General features: G+C 40.7%; 1 protein-coding gene and 1 long non-coding RNA gene across 2 annotated transcripts; one reads left to right on the forward strand and one right to left on the reverse strand.

Annotated features, from left to right (window-relative positions):
• Nucleotides 1–1099: 1099 nt before the first annotated feature.
• Nucleotides 1100–1693, reverse strand: LOC119206507 (uncharacterized). Its single transcript, XR_005118190.2, has 3 exons — nucleotides 1613–1693; nucleotides 1308–1506; nucleotides 1100–1201 (listed from the first exon to the last, which is right to left on the reverse strand). It is a non-coding gene; the product is annotated as an uncharacterized LOC119206507 (long non-coding RNA).
• Nucleotides 1694–11208: 9515 nt separating this feature from the next.
• LOC134122786 (uncharacterized) lies at nucleotides 11209–14648 on the forward strand. Its single transcript, XM_062560666.1, has 5 exons — nucleotides 11209–11310; nucleotides 11519–11656; nucleotides 11972–12189; nucleotides 12287–12440; nucleotides 14638–14648. The coding sequence occupies exons 1-5, from the start codon at nucleotides 11217–11219 to the stop codon at nucleotides 14646–14648; spliced, it is 615 nt and encodes a 204-aa protein (XP_062416650.1). The 5' UTR covers nucleotides 11209–11216.
• Nucleotides 14649–27520: the final 12872 nt, after the last annotated feature.

The raw sequence follows: 27520 nt of genomic DNA on the forward strand, positions 1-27520 counted from the left end.
CTGAACATTTTATTTGACTAAACAATGTGGGGACTCGAATAAAAAACGTGCAGAGCTGGAGAGAGGAGACTGTAATACATCTTAGGAGCAAATGACTCTGAGCTGCTCCACAACATCAGGGGCACACAGCCACCGAGTCAGGTTGAAGAAACGTTTATTGCCATATGAACACAAAACAGTCAGGAACTTTTTACAAATATTGAAACTATAAATAAAAATAATAATACTGGTCCCCACCCCTGGAACAGTTCACTCGCTCTCAGGGATGAGACAGCCCAGGCTCTATTTCTGGTTACTCATCCAGCCCCTCCCCTCTAAAGGACTATCTGTTGACCCCATAGTCAAATTTTAACTCTTCATCCACTCTGATGTCATTCATGGCTTTGAAGAGAATGACATCAGTGGGCTCTTCGTTTATTTTACACACAGTGAAGTGGCTTTAGTTTAGGCTTTTTCCGGGAATGGTTTGTAATGGCAAAATATAATGATGCCATAATGTTTTATTAGATTAATGTCAAAAACCAATCATGACTTTAATTCTGAGGAAGTTCCAAGACACCAGCTGTGTGGGAACTATCTGAGCAGAAGAATCTCAGAGCACCTCTCCTCTTTGATCCCATTTGTCTTTGCATAAAACCGCTGCGTGGAGGAAGGAGAAGGTGTGAATTTCTTTGGCTATTGTCCTAGATCTAATCAAACATCTGTTGTAAGCACCTTGAGTTTCCCTTCACGTCTCGGACCTCCTTGCCTGTCTCAAAGTCTTTAGCATAACAAAACCAACGTGTTAACCCTGCCATGTATGAATATAGCCGTGTTCCTTTAAAACATTAAGAAGAAGCTTGCCACTGCCTGTCCATGTATAGCTGTTGCAGACCTCTTTTTTTTAAACGGAAAATGCAACTTTGATTCACAAGAGACTTTACAACTGATTCCCGATTGCATGAATGAAATGAAATTGCATGAAAATCTTCCACAACAGGTTCAGCATTCGGCCAACCGTCTGCATTTCCGGATGGCACTTGCACGGAAAAGTTTGGGCATCTATGCAAAGTTGCCTCGCCCCAGCCTTAAAGAAAAACCAGTAAACAGCTCCGTCTGTTATGGCTTTCATACGTTGGTTCCCCTTCAGCATCTGTGACAACTTCGCCATGGTAATCACAAATAATGTCACCTTTGGCAAAATTCTTGTTGGCAACCACTCCTGTAATCCAGAAAACACGACATTTTAGGGTGTTTCGAAATATCTACTGCATAAACAGATTTCATTTCAGCGTTCCTGTTAAAGAAAATGAATATTTTGTACTTACCAAACCCATTTTCTTTACTGAAGTTTTTGATGACAACGCCATTCCATTTCTGGTTCATGACACTTCTCAGGATAATTTTGTTTTCCTCCACAGCTTCTCTGGAGGCTGGCCTCTGGAGTGGGGCAGTTGCTCAACCAGCCTTCCTTGGCAATGTAGCTCCCCACCTTCTCGACAGACGGCTTGCGAATTGTGTAACGGGCTGATGGAAAGAATACACATATATTCAGTCATGCAAGTAAAACCAATTGAATTGCTGGGTTTGAGTTATTTTCCACTCAGTTGTATTCATAGGTTGGAGTACTTACAGAGCAGATGTTTTTTCCGCTTGACGTACTGCTCTGCTCGCCACCGATCCTAGAAGGTGCGGTCGTTTGGGAAACCAGCTTCTGTTCTTCGCTTCTTTGACGTGGCATGCCGTCAGTCATCACCGGAAACAAAGTTGTAAACTCGTCATATCTCTTGGTTGAAGAGCGGACGTCTTGTTCAGAAGTCTTCTCCAATTGGCTGGCTCTTTGTGTAGAAAGGAGTAAAATTAAGATTTAAACGATTGTTTCGTTGTATTCTGCAGCAACAACATACAACAGTTAATTATGATGGGAGTGGCTCATTTAATATGGTACACAAAGTCAGTCACATCATATATACACATCATGAGATTAAGTTACAATTAGCTACACACCTCTTATGCAGACGAAAGAGGTCACTTGTCATGCTGTGAACTTGATTTCCTCTCAACGATAGGAAAAATTGATCACAGGGATCGCTGGGATTTATGTATCTGATCCAAATGGTCTCGTAGTATGCTTGAAACCACTGTGGGGAACAAGAAACAATCAGTTGACAGCAAATGACATACACATTGTATCATACTACACATCGAGGTTAAGTAAATTTGTTTGGTATAGAACTTACAGCCTCCTCCTCTTGTGTAATGGCAAAGGTAGCAAGCTGTGATGTTGCCGTTTTGTGATAACGGATGCCAATCACGAGGCTGTTGTTGCACATCTTCCGATCGACCAACTCTGCAAAGCAATGAAAATATATGAATATATGGCCATAAATCTATTGGAGCGTGTCAAAGGGACTCCTTCACGCTGTTACAGTATACTCACAGTAAAGCCTTCTACTGCTCCTGGGCGCTGAAGGTGGCGAAGCACCAAGATCGCTTCGCAGTAGTATCTGTAGTTTGTCCTCTCAGACTCAGAGATCCCATCGGAGCCCTCGGCAGCGACACTCTTCCGAAATGTGTTGAAGTCTGCTTCAGCGACATGCAAAACACGCTGGCACTCTTTCTGTCACACCGCGGTGAAATTGTCTGTTGTTTTACTCTGTTGGGCATTTTGTCTTGTCATTTACGGTTTTATTTTGAAATAATAACTCCTCTCGTTTCAGGTCACTTACCCTTCCTCATGTGTCACCAGTCTGATTGTCTTCCCTGATTCCTGATTGTGTCCACCTGTTCCCCATTCCCCTCCATGTGTATTAATAGTCTGCGTCTCCCTTTGTCCTGTGCCAGTGTGTTCGTCATTACCCATGAGTTCTACCTCGTTCTGCCACGTCACAGGTTCCTTTTTGTTGTTTATTCAGGATCTTCGATCGGCCCAGTGCCTTCACCTCCACGCAGGTTGTTTTTGGTTTTGCTTAAGTTTTGTATACCTAGGTTAGATGCAACCTTAATCTTTCATAGTTTCTTTGTTTTTCCTCCGGAAGGAGTGATTTAGTTTTTGGGACGTTGCCTCCGTCAATAGAGTGCGTTTGTTATTTTGATAAATTTAAAAGCCTTTTTGTTTTCCTCCTAGAGCGGAGTGATTTTGTTTTTTGATAGTTTTATAGCCACACTTCTTCCTGGTTTATTTTATCGGAAGAAGTGTGACCTAGGATAATTTCATAGCCCGCCTTAGACTCTGTCTGGAGGACCTTTTGCTGCGTAAATAAAGATCTCCTTTCCTACCTGAGAACCCTGCGCCTGCTTCCTATTTTCCTCCCGGGCGTGACACTTTCAGGCCGCATGTGCCGTCCACAAACCGTGAGTATCTAGATAGAAAAAGAAAGTAATTTTAAAATTCCACCCTCAAGATTATAGGAGCAAACATAAAATAGATGAATCAATATTAAAATCCCCAACTTACCGTGTGGAGAGCACGTCCCTGGAATGGGTCTTTGAGGTGGCCTTTCTCAGTGTCTCAACCAGTTCTCTGTAAGCCTGGCACTTGTTTCGCAAATCCATGTTAGAGACATCTAGGTCCAACCTGTTTTTAATGTAATTTAGTACTGTCGCTGCACTCAGCTCAGCGCCCTTGAGACAGTTGAGGAAGTCTCTTTGGTCTCTGTACTCTTTGTTAGAAACTCCAGCGTAACCGCGTCCCCAGTCGGCTGCATATACCGCAGGAAACGGGAAACGTTGTCAACCTTGGAAAGAGAATAGCGATAAATAAAGATCAGCGTTAACATCTTGATAATAAACTACAGTTTGAAATCAATGTTCTGACAACTGAGGTGTTTAGACATCTTATCTCTTGTTGGCAATTGTTGACATCCATCAGGTACTTTTTAAGTCCAAAAGGAGCTTTTCATCCGTGGAGAACTTGTTGTACAGACGAGCCTCTTTCATTTTGATTAGCACTGATGTTGTCGCAGCAGGAAGATCTCTGTAAAATAAAGAATTCATGAAAATTATAGGTATTTTATGCAAGGCCACACACGCTTTCACTCGCCCTAAACGCCCACAGCCGCTTCCCATACCAATCAACACTTACACTGATTCTTCACTCACCTGTTTCTGCTTACTGGTTAATTTGTTTGACTTTATCTACCTCCCTGTCAGACTATTGTTGAATGCTACGCCTCTGCGTTACCAGCCCGGCTTGTCTCTTCGAGATCTCCTTGGCCCGGCCCTGTCCTGTCACGTCTAGTTGTTTGTGTTTTTTGGAGACTCACCTGTGTTCTCTACCCTGTTCACCTGCTCCCTGTGGACCTCCACTAACCTGCCAGCTGTGAGTCACCTCGGGAACCGGGGGTTGCAGATGGTGGCTGCTTTCTGAGGAACACACTGACTTTAAGTTTGATTCCGGACTGCGTCTGCCGACGGCAGTCCCCCTTAGTTCTAGTTTGAGGAAATAAAAGACATTTTGCTGTACCTCTGCATCTGGGTTCTCTGTTCTCCACGTAACAATTTCCTGCTGTTTCCTGATTTTTTGAGAGACCTGATTTTTTATGATGGCTTCCAAACTTAGAATGAGAATGTTCACTTCAGTAATTCTTTCTGAAGATTCTTTTTATTTAATGTGGTTTGATGAAATTGCACTCAAGTCACTTTGGATAAAAGTGTCAGCTAAATGACATGTAATGTAATGTTCCTTTCTATCAATTTGTCATCATAGGACTAAGGTGCCCCATGTTGTCCACTGCATCAGGTGCAAAAAGGCCTAGGAGAACATCTCTGTCCATCTTACTCTGGTGTGTATGAAGAACAATACGCCAGAAGCTGCTTGAGGTGCAAAAGATGAAGTTCGCCAGCCGGTTGTTTACTCAGAAATGCCGAGTTTGGAACTACAAGGACATCTGCAAGAGCTTCACACACAAATCCTGCCAGCTAATGCTGCTGAAGGAGTTGCGTGAACGATTGGTGGAAAATGAGCCAGAAGATGTGGATATTGAAGAAGGCGATGACACAATTCCTGCCTCGGCATCTGCAGCCGTCTCTACCTCCGCAGCCACGGCTATTTCTCCCGCAACAAATGCAGCGACGCCCTCGGAGCCAGATGTTTGGAATTTAAGCATCTTTGGGTTATTTTTTCGCGTGTGCGTGTGTGTGTGGAAGGAAGGAATCCGAAACGGCAGCAAACTAGTTAAAGTCAGCAAAACACTGAATCTTTGAGCTCTGCCACCGGTATTTATACTGTTCTGAGCTCTCACAGCCAACTTCTCTGATTCGCTATACCTTGATGGGGCACTCACAGGTAAGGGGATGGGATCATTTTCTGTATATTTAAAGAATAGCCCTTTATCTCTTTCTAACATTATCTGATTAAAGAAAGACAAACTACATGTTACATGGATTACATTGAGACCTTTTCAAAGATACCAAACATGTCCTTCTTGACTTTTGTACAGCTTTTAAAATAAAAAAAGCCAGCAGATTCTACCTGTTGATCGTGCTTAAACATGGCCGGGCCTAACCTTGCCAATTTTACTATCTCTGCGAAGGCCTGCATGTGATCTGTAAGATGGAGTGTAAGTTAACTCAATCAGACCATCCTATCCAGAAGCACAGGATTATATAGAAAATAAAAATTAAAGTGAATACACATGTCCCCCCCCAGACACAGACAGAAGCGTCTGCAGCCGCCCACCTTCATGAACGACTTTGAAATGGCCGCACATCAGGGCAATCTCTTCTGGAATGTTTAGCCACACTTGGTGGCATAAAACCTAAATGCATTTTTACGAACACCAAACATGCCATTAAAAAACGAAATGCAGCTGAACATTTTATTTGACTAAACAATGTGGGGACTTGAATAAAAAATGTGCAGAGCTGGAGAGAGGAGACTGTAATACATCTCAGGAGCCAATAACTCTAAGCTAAGCCAAAAAGTTGATTTATTAAGGGGAATAGAATGAATGAGAAACGGAGAGCTTTTAGTCCATGAATGTGTACACTGCAAATTATTTGAATCTTATCAAGATAAAAAAACTTAGATTTAGAAGTGTTAGATAATTGATCTTGTTTTAAGAGTGAATTTCTTATTTTTAGTGTTTAACTTTACACTAAAATCTTAAATCAAGCACAACCTTATCTTTTTTGTCTCAAATAGGCATGACATCTTAAAATGAGTTAAATTAAGATCTTTTACATCTCTCCCTCAAATTCTCATCAATAAAGCTTGTTTTAAGATTCAGTAAACTCAAGTTGCTTGATTCAAGAGTCACACAAAAAGCATCTGAAAGAAACAGAGTTTATTATTGCTCTGACTTCAAGCATGTTCAGACAATGTGAGGATAAATTATACAGCCTTCACCACAACTCACCATACAGTCCATGGAATTGTTTAATGACCAAAACAGTTTGTTAACAAAAACAGGCCCAGGAAACCGGCAAACTTGATCACCCAATAAAACAATGCTTCCCTTTCATTCCTCCATTTTAATGTCTACTTCTGTGGGCAATAATATCACAAAGACTATATTTTATTGGCACAAACATATGTTCCTTGAAACTAACAGAAAAATAAGAAATACAGTCAATGAGTTCATGTACAAATTCTGTAGCCTGGGCAACATTGGGAACTGCCACCTCATATGCCAGCAATTCTGGACTCAAATTCAGTGTCTCATAACGCTGGTACTCAAAAGCAACATATCTTTTATCAGTCCGAACACTGGGAAAGCATCATCTACATCTACAATAATCATAGATTTACCACTAATGTACTTATTGCCATTGAGGATGTACCATTTCACTGAGACAACAGATTGCATGACCTCTACGCCTAGAAAATCTTTGACTTTTCTCTTGACATAATCAAAATTTTTGACAGCTGAGACAGGCCCCGATTCTCTTTCACTAGCAAAAATTGGATGCTCAATGCCTATTTCATTTTGACAACATTCAAGGAACTGGTTATGGTTTGCAAGCGATTTACAGACATTTTTGAAATTTAACTTAGAAGCCCACTGCTTAAAATAACTGTGCTTAGCTTCAAATCGCATACACATACTTCTTATTAATGGACCAAGAGATATGATTTGGCTTGGTAGATGTAACATGTAATGTTGCTTGGGTATTACATTGGCTTCAGAGAAAAGTTCTTTGAAATGATGCAGATGTTGCTCAATCATGCGTCTGAGCCGTAATACGGTTTCTAAAGAAAACAGGAGCAAGGACAATTTGAACAATCTCAATTAACTTGAGAATAAATTTGACATACTCGTTGTCCATACCGTTCAAAAGAAAAGGTAGGATTTTTAAAAGTATCAACATTTGTCCACATGACTGCTTTAATTTATTGTCATTAGCAGCTAAAGTACTGACACTAATAGGACATGGCGTATCTCTTATGTCTAGAGGTGAGTAAGGAAAATTTAGAATAGCTGAGTTAATCTCATCTAATTCTATCTGTCCTGACAGAATCAGGTTTTTTAATACAAGCTTTATTTCCATTGGTGCAACACCTTCAAAAATTACATGCATTATATCCTGTGGTGTTTGTTTGATCAGATCAAATGCTGGAACATCAACTAGTCTGCTTCTTCTGTTAATCCCATAAGTGGTTTTGAGGGATGCTTTCAATGTTTCTGTGCTTGCCTTATCTATTTCAACACACTGCCTAATGTGCTTTTCCAAAGTTCTTTCAGCAAACCTATTCTCCTCAAAAATACTTTGCATATCCTCAAAGGAGCATTCACAATGTCTACATTTGCTATAAGCAAAACCAACACCTTGTTTAAATCCAGCAAGTGTGTCTCCACATATGGCGATCACAGCACCAAACAACTCAATTTCACCATTTGGGGTGTCAATCCTAACACCATTGTACAGAAGTGTCAGATCTTTTTGGATTCTTTTTAGTATAACATCAACACCCCACTGAGAAATATTGTTTGCCTTGGCAATAGCCAGGAGTCTTATTGCAGCCAACTTCGACCTAAATTTTGGATCTATATTCCCTAAACTATAATAAAACATCAGTAATTTATTTGCAGAGGCATGGGCGCCTAAAGGGTTACATATTTCAATTTCATCGGTGTACGATAGTATTTGCAATGCATTTGGCCTTTGAGAATATAATGGATGGGATGTAAAAAGGGCTCCATCAGTAAAATCATACAAGAATCCCTCACTTCTTTGTGGTACAGTGGTTAACATGGTGAAGATTCTGGGATTGGTCAGTAACTGCTTAAGACTTTGAATGAGTGGTACATAGTAAAAACTTTTGCCTCTTAAGGCCATGACCCTTGAAAGACCACGCTTTACCCAACAAATCTTCTGGGACACCACAACTTCCTCTGGGTTGACTGGATTGAATAGTTCCCGGATGGTTTTATTCTGTCCATATGCTGTGGTTGAGAAAGGATCCATGAACGCATCAAACGTAGCCAAAGCCTCCCCTTGGAGCTGAGCAGTTGTGTCTGGATTCTCTTCAAACACCCTTCTGATTCTCTCCCTTAGTGTGTCAATGAGAGCAGCTTGGTACTGTTGCACCCCTGAGATGACACTGTTGACAGTTCTCTGGGAAAATATTTAAAATGTAAATAATTTTGTCACCCATATAATTCACAGGCCCATATTTTACATTAGAATAATTTAAATTAATAGTACCATTAAAGCATTTGCCCATGAAGATAAATTTACCTGTGATAACTGGCACTGTCCCGGACACTGATGGCAAATGCCGCTGCGGATCTAGCTATATCAGGTCTGGTTCTGGAGGTCACAGCAACAGCGTCTTCCTTTATAAAATGAGTTGTAATTTTTTAAGAGCGAGTAGATGGACACAGTCAAAGTTGCAATTGATTTGAAAGGAAATGGACATTTTTGAGGAGATGCCCGAGAGGGGAAAGACTTCATTTTAATCCCGTATTCGCTTCACTGGTCTGGAACCTGAGCAGCTCTATCGTCTAAGGTAAGAGGAATTAAATGTTTTTTTTAATGTTTAATCTTAGCATTCAATGGAGATAGTACCTATACCTATGAAAGAGAAAGTGTGCATAGGCTACTCAAATCATGCATGATTAACGCGCACACTCGCAGTGTGGATTCAATGAGGCCCATATTTAAATATATCGTTATATGTAGGACAAAAATATTAAATTACATAACAAGTCAGCATCACACAGAGAGCAACCTAATTGGCACGATAAGATTGAAAATAAATTGAATTGTGGAAACTTACGGACTCAAGGCGGCCGTCAGCTTCAGGCGGGACAGCCGTAGTGCTGGCCGCTGCAGGAGTGCTACAGCTGGCAAACACCGAAACACCAAATGTTTCCTGTCCCAAAGACCGAGAAGAAGGCGTCGTACTCCATCCGCTTGGTGGGCATCCAGTCCTCAAGTACTGAAGGTGCGTCCGTTTAATGTGGCGAAAGAAAGAGTTAAAAACTCTAAAGTCCTGTTCACATCCATCAATACCACAGTAAACCCAAAAATCCGGGCTGCGACTGTGACTTTTATTAATGTGGCTAAGGAGTACTTTAAGACTTAAAGCAACAAAGACGAAACATATCATACACCTCCACGCCGCCATGATGCACCGTTGTTGTCGCGGGCTAATGACCTAGAGGTGGATGGGGAGGGGGGCACTCATGAAATAATTTGTTATTATTTTAACAATACATTCCTCTAATTATAAATGCGACTTAATTAATTTTACGATGGTAAGTTTTTAAAAAATAATATTTTGCTAACATGTTCATGTTTACGTCCGATCATTTCTGCGCATCCTCAGTTCATGTCCTCCAACGGTCCCACCTCAATGACGTCAGTGTTCGCGGTTCACCGCTTGAGTAACTGAAAGATTTGGGTGCGTTACATTTGACGAAGAAGTGCAAGAAGAGCGGCTCAATGTCAGTAAACTTTATTGAATTAGTAAATATTACTATGTCGGTATATGCTTAGCAAGCTAGCTAATTGTTAGCTAATGTGCACTTTTACACGCTAGCCGTTAGCTAACGAACTCTGTTTATGGGTTTTCCCGGGTAGTTCTACGGTACCGCCTGTTAATGCTTCAGGGAGCTGATGAATCTAAGATGGATACTTTTGACGATGCCACTCTATCGGTGTTGGAGGGTAAGTCATGAATACAATTTATATCTGATGCATTGATGCTATTTATGGAGTGTACTTTATTAATAACTGAATACTTTTATTTGAAATCCAACATTTTTCTGCTTTCTGGGTTTTTCCTCAACCGTCATTTGCTTAACGAATTTATAATATTCTTAGGATGAAACATTTTAAGTAAGAGTCAGAATTCTAAAGCAAAATATATGGTTGTAAAATAGAAATCCCACATTTTAAAAACACGCGGTCTGCAGTGTCCCGCGGGCGGGAACGTTACCCTTCCCCCCCAACATTGTAAATCATCCGCCATTCATCAGATTGTTATGTAGCATAGTCATTATACCTCATTTGAAAGGCCTTAGCCGGGATGACCTGAGGGATCTTTTTCCTGGCCCAGAGAATTTCCTCAAAAGAAAGAAACTTTGGAATTTCATCAGTGAAAATGTAAACACAAATTGGAATGAGTAAAAACTAGTAAAGTATACATTTTAATGGTTCTAATGCATTTTGTTTTCATTCCACACAATTCTAATAGTGTGAAAATACCACAGACCAAGATGCCAACAATTGTGCCATGCCACCATGCCAGCCTCAAACCTCAACCCCCATATCTGCTGAGAAAAAAATGAAAATGCCAGACCCTCCAGAGTATGTGGTGTACACAGATTCAGAGTTAGACATGGTGCGTAGTCAATACTTTGCACTGCTCTGCAATGGAAAGGAAAAAAATTACAAACTGTCCAAGGAGCTATGTTGCAGACTTGTAAGGAACACAATAACCAATATGGTTGCTATCCTGCGTGCTAGTCCCATGGGGAAAGAAGTCAGTTACCCGTCAAAATTGGAAATAAGAGCCATGTCACAGAAGATTATAGACTATTACCCAATGTTACGGGATGATGATCCAAACATGCCTTATGTAAGTATTATTTTTTTATCTAAACCAAAACTTTGGGCAGGTCAGCAACAAGACAAACAACGTATCTAACATTCTTTTACCACAGCTGACTATCTACACCAAAATGTACAAGCGACTCCAAAATATGAGATCCCCACGGAAGAAGCAAGGCTCTGTACCACAAAGAGGAGTGGCAAAGACAGCTCTCTTCAGTGCAGACAACCAAGACATGGAGACGGATTGGACAGACACAAGCAACTCAAGTGATAATACCTTACTTCTTGAGAGCAATGATGACCTTACCGAGGACAACTCCAGTGAAGGTGTGCAAATTGTTTGCAAAAAATGAAGGGGTGCTGTTAGACTACTGTTTTTTTGTCTAAAAATTGTCTAATCATGTAATGAAACTATAGTTGTCTGTATTTGTCAAGCCAGAGTTTATGGCTAGGCATGCACTGTGTTTATCTGCCGGTTTTGCTTGTTGTCATGCTTTTATTTGTGTTTTATTTCTTTCATTATTTCCCCAAAAAGCATTCCCAGCACATCGACCCCCCTCTGTGCCAAGGAAGCCAAAGACCAAAACCTTCCTGCTGCCATCCGCATCAGCCTCAGGCTCCTCACTCAGGACTGTGATCGCTTCACCAACCACGCCTGCAAAGGATGATGTTGGTAAGCCCACCTCAGCACACCTCTCAGCCTGTTATCCATGATAATGACTTTCAGAGTGGCAAATCAGAGTCTAAACGGTTGGAGATTAAATTCAAATTTCCTTAGTTTGTGGATGTTAATGGAAACTTTTTCCAGACAACTCCCATTGTTCATATAAACAACATAAAATTATTGTATTTTTGTATTACTAATTATTGTATTATTGTATCAATTAAGTTAATTGATTTGAGTGTTACAAGGGAAGTAGACCGACCTGCATAATGCAATAAAGTTGTGTTTACGTTGAAATGTCTGCTCTGTTTTTTGCCATTTCAGTCGGCCAGGACAGTCTGAAAATGCAGGCTAGGCACTACAAAACCTTGAGCAACATGTACAATAAGCCAAATGCAAAACCCAATCAAAGTGATGTTGCTCAAGTTTTAGACCTTGAGTTTAAGGCCAGACGGGCTTTCATTGATGCAGATGTTACAAGGGAAGAAGACCGACCTGCAAAAATCTTTGAGGCATATCCATGCTTTAGAGATGTTCGAAATGTATGTTTTTTTTCCACTACTTGCACTTGAATTACTGTCTATCCATCTGTGTTCTAAATGTCCAATGGTTGAATAACTGTGCACAATGCTGTCTTAGGCAATGGATGAGCTGCGGCGCATAGTAGGTGGCACCAACAGCAGATACATCGAGGAAGTGAAAGGAAGATGGGCAGACTTTTGTGCCAAGGTGCAGTTCTATGGTGTGTGGAAGAAAGCCCTGAAACCCCCCTTTCCATTGGATGTCCGTGGAGGTAAGTTGCGGTTCCATATGCAAATGTATTTTGATTTATACCATATTCAGACCATTCAGACCAATCTTTCTATTCTTTAGTGGAGTTCACGCTTGCCCTCTTCAATGCACTCCCATCCCTTTTCCCCTCACCAACTTCACCACCAAAGAAGCTTGGAAATAGCTGTGAGGCACTTCTTCATGTCCTGAAAGTAAAAACATTTTTGTGTGTTGATTCCTTACTGTCCTCTTATTTTCTCACATTTGTTGTGCATGTTCACATAACAATACACCCTAAGTTCACAATCACAGATACTTTTTGCAAAAAAGTGTTTCTAGTGTCCCTCAAATGGTGTTCACAGAAAGGAATACCAAGAAATGTTTGATTAAACAAAAAACCTTTGATTAATTTATCCATTAATTCATCCCAGAAACATAAAAATGCACCTTGCATCAGCTTGTATCCATTGTTAATCCATCCTAAATTCTTACACCTTGATCTGTCAAACAAATGTTGCCCATTTTGAAGTAATTCATGATTATTTCTTCCAGTGTAATAATAAATCAATATTTTTCATCAGTGTTTGTATATAATAATGACTATTTCAAGAGTGTCATTAGTTGCAACTTGGTCATTTATCTAAAAATTAAATTTTTATGTCGAACATGCACTTGACTTTCAATACATTTTTATGTCTTCTCACTTTACACATTGTTCTTTTTATTCTGTTCCAGTCAGGCGAAGACCCTGCCCTGTACCTGGAAAAGCATCCTCTCTCCTCCCCAGTTCTGCTTTCTGATGGCTCAACCACCATTGTGGCTGTGGGTAATGTACCTGTGACCACCCTCCCTCAGGAAGATTTCTCAGACGGGATGTTGGTGTTAATGGCATATTACTACACTTTGCACTTAAGATATCCAAAATGTGTTGCAACGCTCCTGTCAGTTATTCAAACAGAGGTAATTGGTGACACAATCCACGATCAAGATGCCACTAGTGCTTACAGGAAAGCAATGGCTGATTGGAAGTCTTTCATTGAGAAGTAGCTGAGTATTTTGTCATGCCAGTTCTTATTGTTAGCTGTGAGTTCTTATTGTTAGCTGTGCCTAATAATAGTTTTGTGTTGCACAAGCTTATACAGTCACTGAGTTATTACCTCATTTAGGCCTGTATTTAAAATGATAGTTAAGGAAAAATCCATAACTGAGGGCTGAGAAGTGTTTTTGTTTTTTGCCCTTTTGCTTTTAATTTCTTTTATTTTTATGGAAAAGTATTCAAATGTCTATAGCAAACTTGACTTGCTGATGTTAAATACATGTTGTCTTAAGCCATGTTATTTCTGCACCATTATTCTAAAAAAGGACAGGCTTTAGATTTTAAGATGCTCAAAGTAAGAAAACAAAATGGGTAATTGCTTATATTTAGTATATTTCACTTATTCTGAGGCTGTAAAAAGTTTATTTTAAGTTATCTAGACTTAAAACCAGCATTCTATGCTTTTATTTAGTATAATTCACTTATTTTAAGGCTGTAAAAAGTTTAAATTTAAGTAATCTCATTTTACAACCAGCATTTTCATCTTATGTTAAGCCTTCCAAATACCTCTTTAGACAAGCTTATTTCTAGATTTAATTATCTTAATTCAAGAAATCTTGTCAAGTGAAATTATCTAGCTGCATGGACAGATAATTTCACTTGTTTTGAGTACATTTTACCTCAAATTGAGTTTTTTTATCTTGTTTTGAGACACCCTTTTTTTAAACAGGGTCCCAGTTACTTGCTCTTTTACTTTGTTAAATAAGACAGCCTGTTGATAGCGGACCTCTGATCTCACTTCTTAAACATCTCCCTGTTTTCCTCTCCTCTAAAGCTGTCACCTGCTCAGAGTCAGAACGAGAAACCTTTCTGTCATAATATATAAAGTGCACACACAAGCAGATACCAGTGCCATAGCAAAGTTTAACCGTGGAAAGGCAGTGTGCGGGTGAGTGACAGGTCAGTGCAGCGTCCGTCTCTGTTCATGCGGCTCATTGGTGATCGACGGCTTAACCATTTTATTTGACCTCTTGTCTCACTGATGATGTAAAGATGATGTCACTGGACTCTGCTGTCAATATGTTGTCAGAGAGATCACTGAGAACCGGGTTTATCACTTGAGCAGTTGATTAATTGTGAGGAGCATCATGTGTTGTGATGAAGACCTCTGGTTGTTTTACAGCTGAAGTGTGAGGAGTCATTTCAGGTGAAATGATCTGATCAGTGGCCGTGTTTCTCTTATGAGGAGGTGAGTTTGATTCATCCACAGGGACAGCTGTGGGTCTGCAGTCTGTGTTTGGGAGACCATCGTTCAGGTTGACTGTGTTCATGTCGTAGAACTCCACAGGCTTCAATTCATAGGTACACGAGGACTGTGTTTCCATCATTCTGTGGGACTTCTTGAGCCTGTCAATCATGTCACGGAGACGTGAGAATGTCACCATGACCGCAGTACCTGGTGTGCGTGAACCGGCTGGTAGGAGCAAACCTCTGGCTGTTCTGGAGTGTGGGTCAAAGAAACCATATCTGCCAGACTTGGTTCAACAGCAGAGCGTACTTCACATCTGATAACAAGCAGCTGAGTCCTGACTCCAGGTCCAGAAAGATATCCACAGCTCCACATAGTGTTACGGCCAGCTCGTTTTGACCGCAACATAAAGAAAACAAGCCCACTGAAATTAACTGCAAGAGTTTATTCAATCTTTAACAATAACGGTAACTAAACAAACAAAGTCTAGGTTCAAACAAAAAGGGAAAATCATAGTCCAAATGGGGGGAGAGAAAAGGTAGGCCAAAGTGATGTCTCCAGAGGCGGTCGCTCCCCTGGAGGAAGAGGAGGCCTGTTGAGAAGGGAAACCAGAGTTTTATCCCCTCCACAATCAAAAGTTAATATGGGAGCAGGGGTGTGCGATCTCCCAAGCCCTCCCTGGAAGACACCGCCACCAGCAGGCAAGCAGGTGAAGGGCGGGGTCGTAACAATAGTCTTTATTAGAAGGTCCTGCTACACATGGTTCTTTACTGGGTTGTCCTCTATTTACAGTATCTGATACCTGTGGTATACATGATGTAATGGCAAAAATATATGTAACTCTTATAAATGCTTTGTATAACCAGTTTATTAATTGCATGTGCTGAGATGGAAAGGCCATGGTATAAGAGCTGAAGTGTTTCGCACTGATAATTGTCCTCAGCGTCCTAGCTCTAGAGACTAAACAAAGTGGGTCATATGTGTATAACCAGATTTGTTTTCAAGTGTTGGGAGGGCGAGGCCATGCTCAAAGAACTGACGTGTCTTACATGGATTAGCTCTCCTGAGTATCCTGACTGTAGATACTCAACAAGGTGGTCAAGGTTTCTGTTGACGCCACCGATAACTGAACTTGTGTATAAGAACTGCCTCGTTCTGGTGGGGGGCAAGGAGGTTCATGACAGTCTGCAGAGGACGTAGCTGTTGTGACCTTTCCGTCCAATACCACCCCTATCAAGTGACGTTACCACTACTTTCTGGAATACACCACGCCTATCAAGTAAGGGTACTGTTGGCGGTGGAAACGCTCGCCAAATCATGGTTAACAGACCCGACCCGTACCGTACAGCTCGGTGGAAACGCACCATTAGAGAGTGGGGTCCGGCGACGAAAAGGGGCCTGATTGACTTCAACACGATCAAACAAAGGAATATTTTCACTCAAATCGGGTAAGAAGTTGATATTCTGATTTCAAACGGGATGCTCTGAATTGTAATGGGTGATAACAGGTTACAAAGATGACTATTTGGTAGTTTGGGATTTTTTTTACATTTTCTTTTTCTCTTTTTATAAAATCCAAATTCCGGTTATTGATTGGGTTTCTAACGAGGATAACTTGTCTTTTTTCCGGTTATTGAAAAATGTGTATGAAATCATAAAAGTAATTGTAAAGTATTTCTGGTTCATCGGCATCCAACTTTTTACTGAGTTGAGACAGGGGCAATTTGCGGATTGACGATTGTATTCAGACTAACACTCGAAAATCGTATAATTGTGACACTTGGATTGGAATTGGAAGACAGGGACAATAGTAGTTGTGACCCTTGAAGATAGGATTGATTTTGCGAACTCACGATTGTATTCAGACCAACACTGAAATCACATAATTGCAGCCCTTGACCTAACAGGAAGACAAGAACAATATTGTGTTTTGGATAATAATAATCGGAGAACAGATATTTGCGCCATTTTAAGAAATAAAAAGTATACTTTACCACACCTGACAGATGGGTGGTGGCAGGGTATAAGTAAAAAGGAAATGAGTCCTCCGGAGGGACACATTGTGGATGTGATGAGACAGAAATATGAAGATAAATCAAAATGTTTGGATGGCATGAATGTGAATGTAGTCAATAAGAAACATATGACTGAAGAATTATTGTGCGTTACGACCAGTGATTCACGAACCAGATACAAAGGTTTCTGGACAAGATGACCAATGGGTTTGTTTTCTGCTATGTGTCCGAGTCTAACAGATGCTGGAGGCCCTCTTCTCATCACATGTCCGCCAATACCGCACCCTGCCCCAAAGGCTGATCCGCAGAAAGAACCACAACAACCAGGTTCCACAGCACACAATCTGATTGACGTGAGGAGAGGGAGCAGGAGGCTGCATGTGAGGGGGAGACGGCATCCATGCTGAGATCCTCAAATGATAGGGGAAGTGAAACACACACACACACCGCCTGCAATGAAGAAACACTTTCTGCACTAACTGCATGTACACTCACACACTTACACACACTCACTCACACACACACACATCCAAGCAGCAACAAGCTCACATGGAAATCACAAAGCCATTTGAAGCACAACAAAAGCTTTCACTCACACAAGAGTTCAGGAAAATCATTTGAAATTATGCCCACAACTATGGGGAGAGTTCAAGAGAAACTTTAACTTTCATTTTTAATTGATTAAAGGGGCTACACATTCTGTAACACAACAAAAGTATTTTCCAGGTCAGAAATTGAGTTTTTTTACTTTTTCTAACATAATTGGTCCTTCGAGTCGGATCTCAAGAACTCTTTTTCCTCTCAAGGTTTGGACCTGAAACTGTGCACAGGGAGTCTATGACTCTTCTCAAAGTCCTCTGCCCTGGTCCGTTACAGGATTAGTTTAGTTTTGTGAGGCCAGGATTCACTTGAGTTGGAGGAGAGTGACGACATCCGTTTGAATAGCAAACCCGGACTGGTGTTTTTTATTATTATTTAATTTTTTTATTATTATTTAATTTTTAAGTTTAAATCCCTAAAAGCCAACTTTTCTTTACTCTGCGCTACTGAAATAAGAATGAAAGTTCCTGTAAGCAATAAAAACAAAAGGAGGTTTCTATTCTATCTAAATCAGTCCGTGGAAAAATAGTAGATAAATGCGCTAATAGAAAATAGATGTGATAATATAATATAAAATGGGGTCGTTCCCCAGCAGCAGAAGATGGAAGTTATGAAAGCAAAATATGATGATGGATGGGTTTTGAAAAGGGAAGTTGGAAAATTCCCTTTTCCCTTTTGGAAAAAATGATGGAAATGTTACGCATTTAAGGAAATGGGAAGACCAATATGGTTGATGGAAGGTTGCTAAGGTAATGGGTTTTTATGTTGAAGAGGCGCAGGAGCGCAAGGAGGAAGTAAGAGGAGACGGTGAGAAGTGAATAACAAGAGATGTGACAATTTGTGATTAATTCTCCTGATTTGGTTGTTCCTTTTGAGAAGTGATATAAGGGAGACGAAGCCTCCTCTGCTTGTTTATCCTCCAGCCTCCATCCACCTGTCACGTCCTCCTCCACCTCCTCGTCCCCATCACAAACCACAGCCCTGGTCCCACAGAGCTCAGACCCGGTGTCTGCATTGAACAAAGCTATGAGCCAGAACTTCAGCATCCAGCTGCAGGCCAGCTCCCACCAGATGGGACAGAGTGACTGGTGTCACGGCTGTCACCGTGGTCTGTCTGTATTTCTGTCTTTGTTTTGTCTGTGCCAAGTAGGCTGTGCGGTCCTGCGGACTGAAGCCCCGCCTACTTCCTGGTTTCTGGGGAGCTCCGTCAGGCTCACTTCAGCTCCACCCATTGGTCCACCCTGTTCCAGCGCACCCAATGGCACGTCACCACCTCAGCTGCACATCCTGCTCAAAAGGAGAGACCACAGGTGGCTCGCGGCAGCTTGTCACAGCCCGTTGACTTGTGTGCCTCCTGAGTGCCTGCGGTGTATAACGTTGTGACGTACTGTGTTAGCACGAGGGTAAACGGTTAGTCCTAGCCAGTTTGTGGCTCCAGTAACTTTGATTTTGTGTGGGTTTTTGTAGTAGGGCAAGAGTTTACTGATTCGCAACACACAGTTGGTCTCTTTTAGTCACATAGGTGTAGTGGGTGCTGTGCTCTTTGTGTTTTCTTTAGTACGAACTTATCTTTTGTTTGAACGTGTAGATGGGCATAGTCCTCCTTGTGGGGACCTCTTTTATTTGGCTGTGGTTGCCATTTTTCACAGCACCCTCATCCACCCTCCTTTTGTTTGTTTTGTTACCTGTCTGCCTACCTGTTTGCCAATAAATCTGTACCTTTTGCCACACGACCGGTTTCTGCCCATATGTCTATGGCCCTCACCCCTAGACCACCCGGGGGTCGTAACACTGGTAAGCAACAAATACCAGTACATTACTCCTGGGAGCCCAAAACTAATGAGTTTATGCCAGCAGCAACAGTGCTGCAGAGCAGAAGAAAGAAAATACTTAATACGATGATGTTGAAGTATCTGAAACCTGTTTGTTCTTGTGTGTATTCCTGAGACAAATAGAGACACGGGGGCCTGTGGACCGAGGGTCTGTGGGGGGACAACATGAGTGGAGCAGGGAGGAGGCCTTCAAAGGACGGGATGGTGTGTGGATGGAGGAAAGGACAAGTGGAGGTGGTGGATCCCTCTTCAACGGATAACAGGTCACACACAAACACAAAGTTAATTAATTAATTTGAATATCAAAGAATGTGAGGTAATACTTTTGCGTGATTGTATGTAGTGAGACTACATACAAACACCAGCACACAGGATATGTGTCTGCAATTAGGGATCATAGATCTAAAAACAGGTTTACAAACGAGACGACAATTGGTATTATCAAATAATTGTTTAGTTGATTTGTTTCGGCAAAATGAATGAAAGCTGTTGAAATGAAGCAGGAGTGACTGATGTGGAAAAGTTTAACTCAACTATTACTATTTTGGTTTAACTTTAAGAGATTATTAATTAGTTAAACAAAGGCTAAAGGAAATTCATGAAGTAACTCCTCAATATGTCTAAGAGAATAAGATCTGGTGACGTGCAGTGAAATGTTTCTACAGAGACTCGACGTCACAGATAACAGATGCACGGGCATTCTTTAAAACAAAGATCAGAGAAGACTAAAACAAATCTTTGTTGAAACAACGAAGGGTTTTGAGAAACTGAGGTGTCACTGAACGGTGGACAGATGTGGAGGATTGCTGTATGAATGCGGGGGAAACAGTGGGGGCCAACGGGGCACCTTAAAGCAGTGTTTCTCAACTGGTGGGTCCCGACCCACTAGTGGGTCGCGGGACCATTGCATGGGAAAAAAATTCATCCTGGGATTTTATTTTGAAGGGACTTGATCGATCGATTTGGGTCGCGGCTTGTCATTAAGGGGTGATGGTGGGTCCCGGAGCCAGACCAGTTGAGAACCACTGCCTTAAAGGATATTCCTCCTCTTATGGAGCAAGCAGATTCAAGAACACAGTGTTACATGAAATGAATCCTGAGGGCAAATATTTATCTGGAATATAATTGTATTATGCATTGTACTCAAATACAAGGGCATAAAGATTGTACATTCGGTTTGGTCTATTATTTAAAAAGAATATGCTCACAATCACTGGAATGAAAATATTTTTACACAAACAAAACGGTTCTGGAGGAAAATTTGTCAAGAAACAGATCTACAAAAAACATAATTAGTATTACAGCTACTAAATGAAGTAAACTACCTCAGGAATAAAGCGGGCTCCAATACACAGTACAAGAATTGGTAATGAACGTTTTAACAGGAAACCACAAACCACCTGATCAACTTTAAGGAAAAACCTTTTGGGGTAAAATGCAACAGTGAGATAATGCAGAATTGGTTATTTTGAGCTATGTGGTAAATTAACACATGCTTAACAGGAGGGATGGGAAGGTTGTGGAGCATTTAGCTGTTAAATTACTTAGAACATTTTTTGCCATGCATTGATTGTGAAGGACACAATCCCAAGGTTTAAATTATGAGAAAATATTAGTATGGACTTAATTGAACTAAATCAAGATAAAGAAAAGGAATATTGTCCGACCATCATAAATGAGATGTTTTCCAAATGAATTAGAATGTTTTAACAAAGACAAAAAAAAGAACCTCAACTGAAGAAAATAGACAGAGTTGAGAAACTGGACGAACTGTTTTGTTTTTAACATTACACACAGTCAACAAAGTCAACAAGGTAACAACGTATCTGATTTATACTTTTGGGAAGAATTTAAATGATGAGTTGCTGTTAACAACAGTCAGCAGGACTGATTGAATAAATAAGAAAATAATTGGATACAATGTAGCTCCTTTATGCTTAAGTCACAAGTAGCATTAGAGGGCTGTAACTTTTCAACTATTGGATAACGGAAGTTATTATTTTACTCATCTTACCAAGCTAAAACCATTTGTTAAAGGAAATGTACAAATGGGAGAGAACAGAAGCAGAAAAAAAGAAGAAAAGAGATTATGTTTTCTGCTCAATGTTTTTCCTCCACAGAAGCTTCTTTATCGGGTCGTGAAGCCCACAGAGAGCCTGACATGCACCGAGCGACCCTCCTGGATCCACCTCATTCAGGATCAGGAGTCATTTATTGCCACATATGTCACACACAGAGTAATTTGTCTTAAAGGTTTCTGCGATTTAAGGGAAAAATAAGATAATGTAAATTTGGATTAAAAATACACAAGGAAAAATACAATTTATATAAATGGATAAGATGTAAGAAGTTGAGCCAATTGACTGCATGGGATTGCACTGCTGATGACTCAGTTGTGCAGATACCTGACTCCTCCGAGGCGTGGCTGGCGAACCAGGGAGGTGAGTACAATAAGGTCACATAGTTGGAACCAGTGAAGAACCCAAGTGGGTCACTTTTAGGGGGATTAATAACGCCCGGGGGTTTAGAAGGGTCTGTAGGATGGAGCTCAGTAGTGGATCTGCAACGCAGGGATTGGTGAGCAATGATGCCACCTAGACCATGTTTCGACTAACAAGTATTTCGATTTTGTTGGATTATTGGTAACAGAAATAGAAATGGATACATAGACACACGCATATATATATTAACCAAAGCACAATCCCTAAATAACAAATATAATTAGGGAAGAAACTGTACAATAAAAGGGAAAAAACTAAGAATCTGTAAAATTGATAGAAGATGTCTGACTGAACTTTGTTGTTTTTGTTTTTACCATACGAGGAACATGTTCCAGTGGATCCTGAACTGGACTCCGCTTCGCCACCTGCTGTGATCTCCCTCGGTACCGCCAACCTCCCACCACACCAAGGAAGAAGAATAACGACCAACTAGAGCCCCATCAAAAAAAAGAACATCACAAAATGAACGAGAGACGACAGGAGTCTGACGAGCAAAGAAACCAGGACTCATTTGGCGAGTCTGAAGATTCACAGAATTAAAGAGAACTTTTACTCCTTTGGATGTTGTAATGAGATCAATACGTCAAGGAAGCAGAACTTTTGGAGAACAAACAAAGACAGTTTTGTCGGCACAAACGATTCCAAGCTGACAAAGTAAGAGCCCTGACGAGAGCAGAGCAGAGGAGCTGTACCAGGGACGAAGAAAGAAGAACCAGTGATGGGCAGAGACTTTTGAAACACACCAGTATAGAACTTTGTGTGTGTGATCACCATGACAACGTGGACATCGGCGTTGGAGAAGGGGAGGAGCAGCGGGGGGGCGAGGTGGACCCTATTGAAGGATTAACACACTCACCACAAATCACACCCATTGGGTGAGTTAACTTTAGAGTATGATTGACAAATTGAACAAATAAATGCACACACATCCTTTTAGTAGAATGCTGGAATCACAGTTCAGCAAGTGGAAGAATTTGACATTATCACTGTTTATTCTGATCTCTGTGGCTGTATCGCTCCTCACTGTGTTTGGGGGCCTCTAATACTTGGTATTGGAGGACTACAGCAGCGTCGGGTGGATGCTACCATGACTAACCAATTTGAACCAACAGAATTCTCAACAGGACGATGAGAATTGGGGAAAACTGCAGCATGCTGGGGGAGATCATCTCGATCCCCTGACCGATTATATCGAGGCCTCAATGGCGTTAAGTAAATAAGCTATTTTCTGTATCGGCAGAAATAGTAGACAGCATGTTGTAAGTTTTTTCTAGACACATCAAAGTGATCCATGTGAAATTCTCCTTTTATGTCTTGGTGTTATGCAATCATTCAATTAGTTTAGTTTTTCTACCCTAGTACGACAGAGGTACATTTGTGTTCACAATGACTCATCACTTTGACCTCTAAGGTCCACCTGCTTCACATTAGAAAGTCCTGCTACACAAGGTTCTTTACTGAGTTGTCCTCTCTTTACAGTATCTGCATTAGATACATGTGTGTTACGTTCCTCAGTTTCTGTGTCTGCTTGTTGTTTCCCCTTTCCAACAGGTGATTCCAGGAGCCAGATTGGAGACCTAGCCCCACCCACTCGTCAGGGGCAGAACCTATAACTCCCAGCCTCGGAGGGATATAAGAGGTCACACTTGTGGTGGCTCACGCTCTCTCAGGTGTCCTGTGTGGGGGTAGTAAGCGTGATAGGCGACTCTGACTGTGTTCTGTGACTTTTTTTCTGTATGGTTGTATATTGTCAGTTCTGTGTTTCACTTGTTCTTTTTGTTCCCAGGGAAAAGGGGAAGCACCTTGGGAGTGCGTAGGCAAGCTGCCCATAGGCCTATGTAACTCCTATGAGGTGTCCTCTATCTCTTTACTTGCGATTCTGGAGCTCCTGACAAAACAGCGGACACAAATAGAATTTGGGATCACGTGTCTCCTTTTTAATCCTCAATTTAATGAACAAACACTTATGCAATGATCGTATAGTGGTATATAATAATCATCTGAACAAACTAACATACCTGACAAAACAGCGGACACAAATAGAATTTGGGATCACGTGTCTAGGAGGACGACAGAAAACGGGTGTTAGCTAGCTAACCCCACATTACAAACACTAAAACATGTACAAAACATCACATTAATTAATAAAAGACCAAGGCAAATATAACAAACATCAAATAATAAAGCTACCATAAAATAATTGTTAAAGTATATAAAGTAAACATTGTTCACGGACATACAAAAAAAGACGTTACCTCCTTTTTAATCCTCAATTTAATGGAGGATTTTCCCACAATTCCGTTGGTCCGTTCAGGTACCACATTAAAACAGTAGATGGCGTAGTTCAGCCATTTTAGCAGGATTTATCCTAACTCATATTAACTATGTTACACCTACACCACCTGTAGTCATTTCTCCTGTCTAGAGACACTCGGCAAAACTGGGCGGACCACCCCTCTGTATTTTGGTTAGTGAGCCTTGTCAGTGCTCAAAGTTAGGTTAGTTTGGAGGGGATGTTTCAGGTCAGGTAGGCAAGAGATACTGTTTTGCTTTGTTCTTTGTTTTGGTTCCGTCCAGCCCCTTTTCCCAAGTAACCCGTATATATAAATGTTTATCTGTTTTAATAAACATTTCCTTTTTACGGGTAAACTGTGTTTGGTCATCAGTGTACCCCCACACACTGCACCTTTTTCACCCAGGCTGCATTAAGGTCACCAGCGGCGGGTCGTTGCGTTGCCTCCCCCTAGAAGCAACGTAACAATGTGGTACACATTGCATCACTTTGACCTCTTAGGTGCACCTGCTTGACTTTAGAAGGTCCTGCTGTACATGAACCATCACTGTGACGTCCTCTCTTTACTACGTCTGCATATGATACCTGTGGTACACGTAACTCATCACTTTGAGCTCCCTGTGTCACACTTCCAGGATGAGACTCTGCAGACATCTTTTCCCCTCCAGTGCTCTGAGGACCAACACAATCTGCTCTTTCAGTCCGTGTTGCACAGGGATTCTCATTGGACGGCTGCCAGCGCAGGCTCTGCGCTTGTGACCTCTTACTCTTTCTTGGCATTTTTGTGTTTCAAAAACACAAATGTTGTTTTACTTGTACAGAACCAAGGCTTTAAACACAATTTTAATGGAAAAAATAGTATTAACAAAGCAGGATGTAAGGATAAATTAAACGTATGTCTTTTTTTGGTAAGCAAGAACAGGACTGAAAATTAGCTCACAAGAGTTTGGGATTAAAGTATCCAAGCAAATGCCTTTGTAGAAAGTCCTTGCCAAGTAGTTTAAAATAAATGTGAGGTCAACCGTAACACTATAAAGAGATCAATATCAATGATCAAATTTGACTTTTCCTGAAATACTATAGTATTTATACATTTTGGTCAAAAATATATATATTTAAATGTCAAATCCAGTGACAGCACCCTCAAGTATATTCCTTAGTCCTATTATATTATGGTTATATCTAAAATCCCAAATAAGGGAATACAGTTTAATTTATTATGGTATAGGAAGGTTGAAACAACGCCCTTTCCACCCACTGTTATAAATATATAACAAATTGTACTTTCTTGTCGCTTTGGATAAAAGTAGTACAGTTCTGATCCTTTGCGAGCAAGGAATATCTTATATAATTATCTAATATTACTATGCTATGGTTTATAGTCAAATTAGGAACAGTTGTCGTGGCAGCGAGATGACAGATGAATCCTTCTGAAGAATGTTGGGTCTGCAGACAGGAAGCAGCAATTCCACATAAATCCTTTTCCTCCTTATTGATGCTTGTATTTTATTTCAGTAAGTTAGACATGAAAATGCATGCAGTACACTTAGTTATTGAAACGACTTATAAGAATAATACATGTAGTGAATTACTTTTACTTGTATGTAGACTAGTCAAGTTAACAGTGTGAAAATATCAGCTACCAAAACAAATCACCAACCTCCACAGCAACAAAGATCAGGAACGACTAAAACTCTTCTCTAATATGGATTTTTGTGTGTTAAGAGTGCACCTTTTGTGAAGTATGCACGTTTATAATGTGATGCCCCACACACATAATGAGTGTGTGGCTGGTGCCTACCTAACTGTCTCCCTACAGGTGAGCCTGGGTGGGGCATTGTCCTGATGGCTAATGGAGAGCACCTGGGCCCGGTGTCTCTCCTGAGGTCTATATATGCCAGGCTCCTGCCAGTTGGAGGGGGGGACTCGAGAGGAGGCAGCCCCGGCCTTCGCTCCGGCAGTATTCTCCATGCGTTTTGAGTTGTGTTGAATTATTCTCTTCATGCATACACGCACCACACCATTTTGTCACACATCCACACTTACAACACTGACTTACTGACTACCCACCTCATAGGATCCTTATGGCTTTTGGATATGTGATTTCAGTTTATTATTGAAGTTCTTTCTGTTAGGGTTATAATTTAATAAACATGTATTCCTTTCATCTTGTAAACTGTCTCCTGCTCCTGATGTTTTGGCATAGCTTGAGCCAGCTATGACAATAAGAAATTATATATTCACCAGATTAAAATCTTAAGTATAAAACATGTAACCTTTGTCAATTACAACCCAAGATTGTGGTCATTGTATGGTTTCTTTACAGTCTCAAAAGAAAAAATATCTAAATGTTTTCTCCAATTTAACAAAATAATAGTATTCTATAGATGTATGTGTAGATAGGAGATTGAAAGAGGTGAGAGTGAGAGAAGAGAGTCTCTCAGATTATCCAAACAGATAGATCAGGTACCAATAACCCGAGTCAAGGTGAGTGATCAGAGGAGAGACAGAGAGCGTGAGAGATAAGAGACTCTGAGTATTCATCAACAGACAGGTACTTGTAACCATAGCAAAACCAAAGCAATTTGGTCATTAGTCAGGGTTCCAGAATTCAGTATCAGGTTTCTCAAGGTTTTTTCAGAAATGTTTCAAAGTTTCATCACAGATCAGAGTGGGATAGAGGGGGACACAAAGAATGAATTTCCAAATGCAAAGACAGAGCAGTAGATTTGACAGGAAAGCTTGAGGCCAATGAACCAATGTTCAGACAGAGTGGATAGAAGGTATAGGAAAGACAGAGAGCCAATATGATAGGGGAGAGGAGAGACGCTGAAAGATCAGTGAAGGTTTTGCTCACATAACCAAAATATAAACCAGGTAATAGTGCAGATATTTAAATGGAAAACATTTTGTTCTGTATCAATTAAGTATTGTTGTCTGTCTCACAGTGCCTCTCGCACAGGGAGTTTAAGTGTTGCTGCTGCTGCCAGCTCTTTTCTACGTGGTTTTCCTTTTATGATGGCCATACTGTTTCATTTAATAAACAGAATTTGTATTTAACTTGTATCAGAAAAGGGTTAAAAGTTATCCTTCCTAGTATATTAATAATCCACGATTAAAAGGCGGTACTCTATGAATTTATTGAGTCATGACAATCTTTCGTTTCTTTTAGTTTCCTGCAAAAATTTCACAATAAAAGCCTTGTGTTACCGAATGAGATTCCGGGATGGGAATCTCTTTTTAGAGATGCACCCGACACCGAGCTGAGTCAAGAGGCTGCCTTGCCTGTGTGAGTAACACAAAAGGAAGCGTCCGGGAAGGAGTGGGAGGGAGAGGGCTGTAGAGGGAGAAAAAAAAAAGAAAAAGAAAAAAAGAGACCATTTTTGTTCCCTTCAGAATGTCAATCCAACAGCTTGTTTGTATTATAAGTAGGGCCGGGACTTTAGCGCGTTAATTAAGATTAATTAATTACAATGTGAATTAAGATTAATTCATTACACAAAAAAAGTAACACATTAAACATTTATTACGCATTTTTACATTTATTTTTTGCGGGACGTTTCTCACTGGATGAGT

The sequence above is a fragment of the Pungitius pungitius genome, unplaced genomic scaffold (assembly GCF_949316345.1).
Source record: "Pungitius pungitius unplaced genomic scaffold, fPunPun2.1 scaffold_31, whole genome shotgun sequence".
Taxonomy (NCBI): domain Eukaryota; kingdom Metazoa; phylum Chordata; class Actinopteri; order Perciformes; family Gasterosteidae; genus Pungitius; species Pungitius pungitius.

Bases quoted from the DNA above. Each gene is read 5' to 3' on its own strand.
- LOC134122786 (XM_062560666.1), top strand. From the start codon at position 11,217: ATGGAGACGGATTGGACAGACACAAGCAACTCAAGTGATAATACCTTA. The intron at 11,311-11,518 runs GTGTGCAAATTG...TTCCCCAAAAAG, and splicing joins CGAGGACAACTCCAGTGAAG to CATTCCCAGCACATCGACCC. The intron at 12,190-12,286 runs GTATGTTTTTTT...ATGCTGTCTTAG, and splicing joins GCTTTAGAGATGTTCGAAAT to GCAATGGATGAGCTGCGGCG.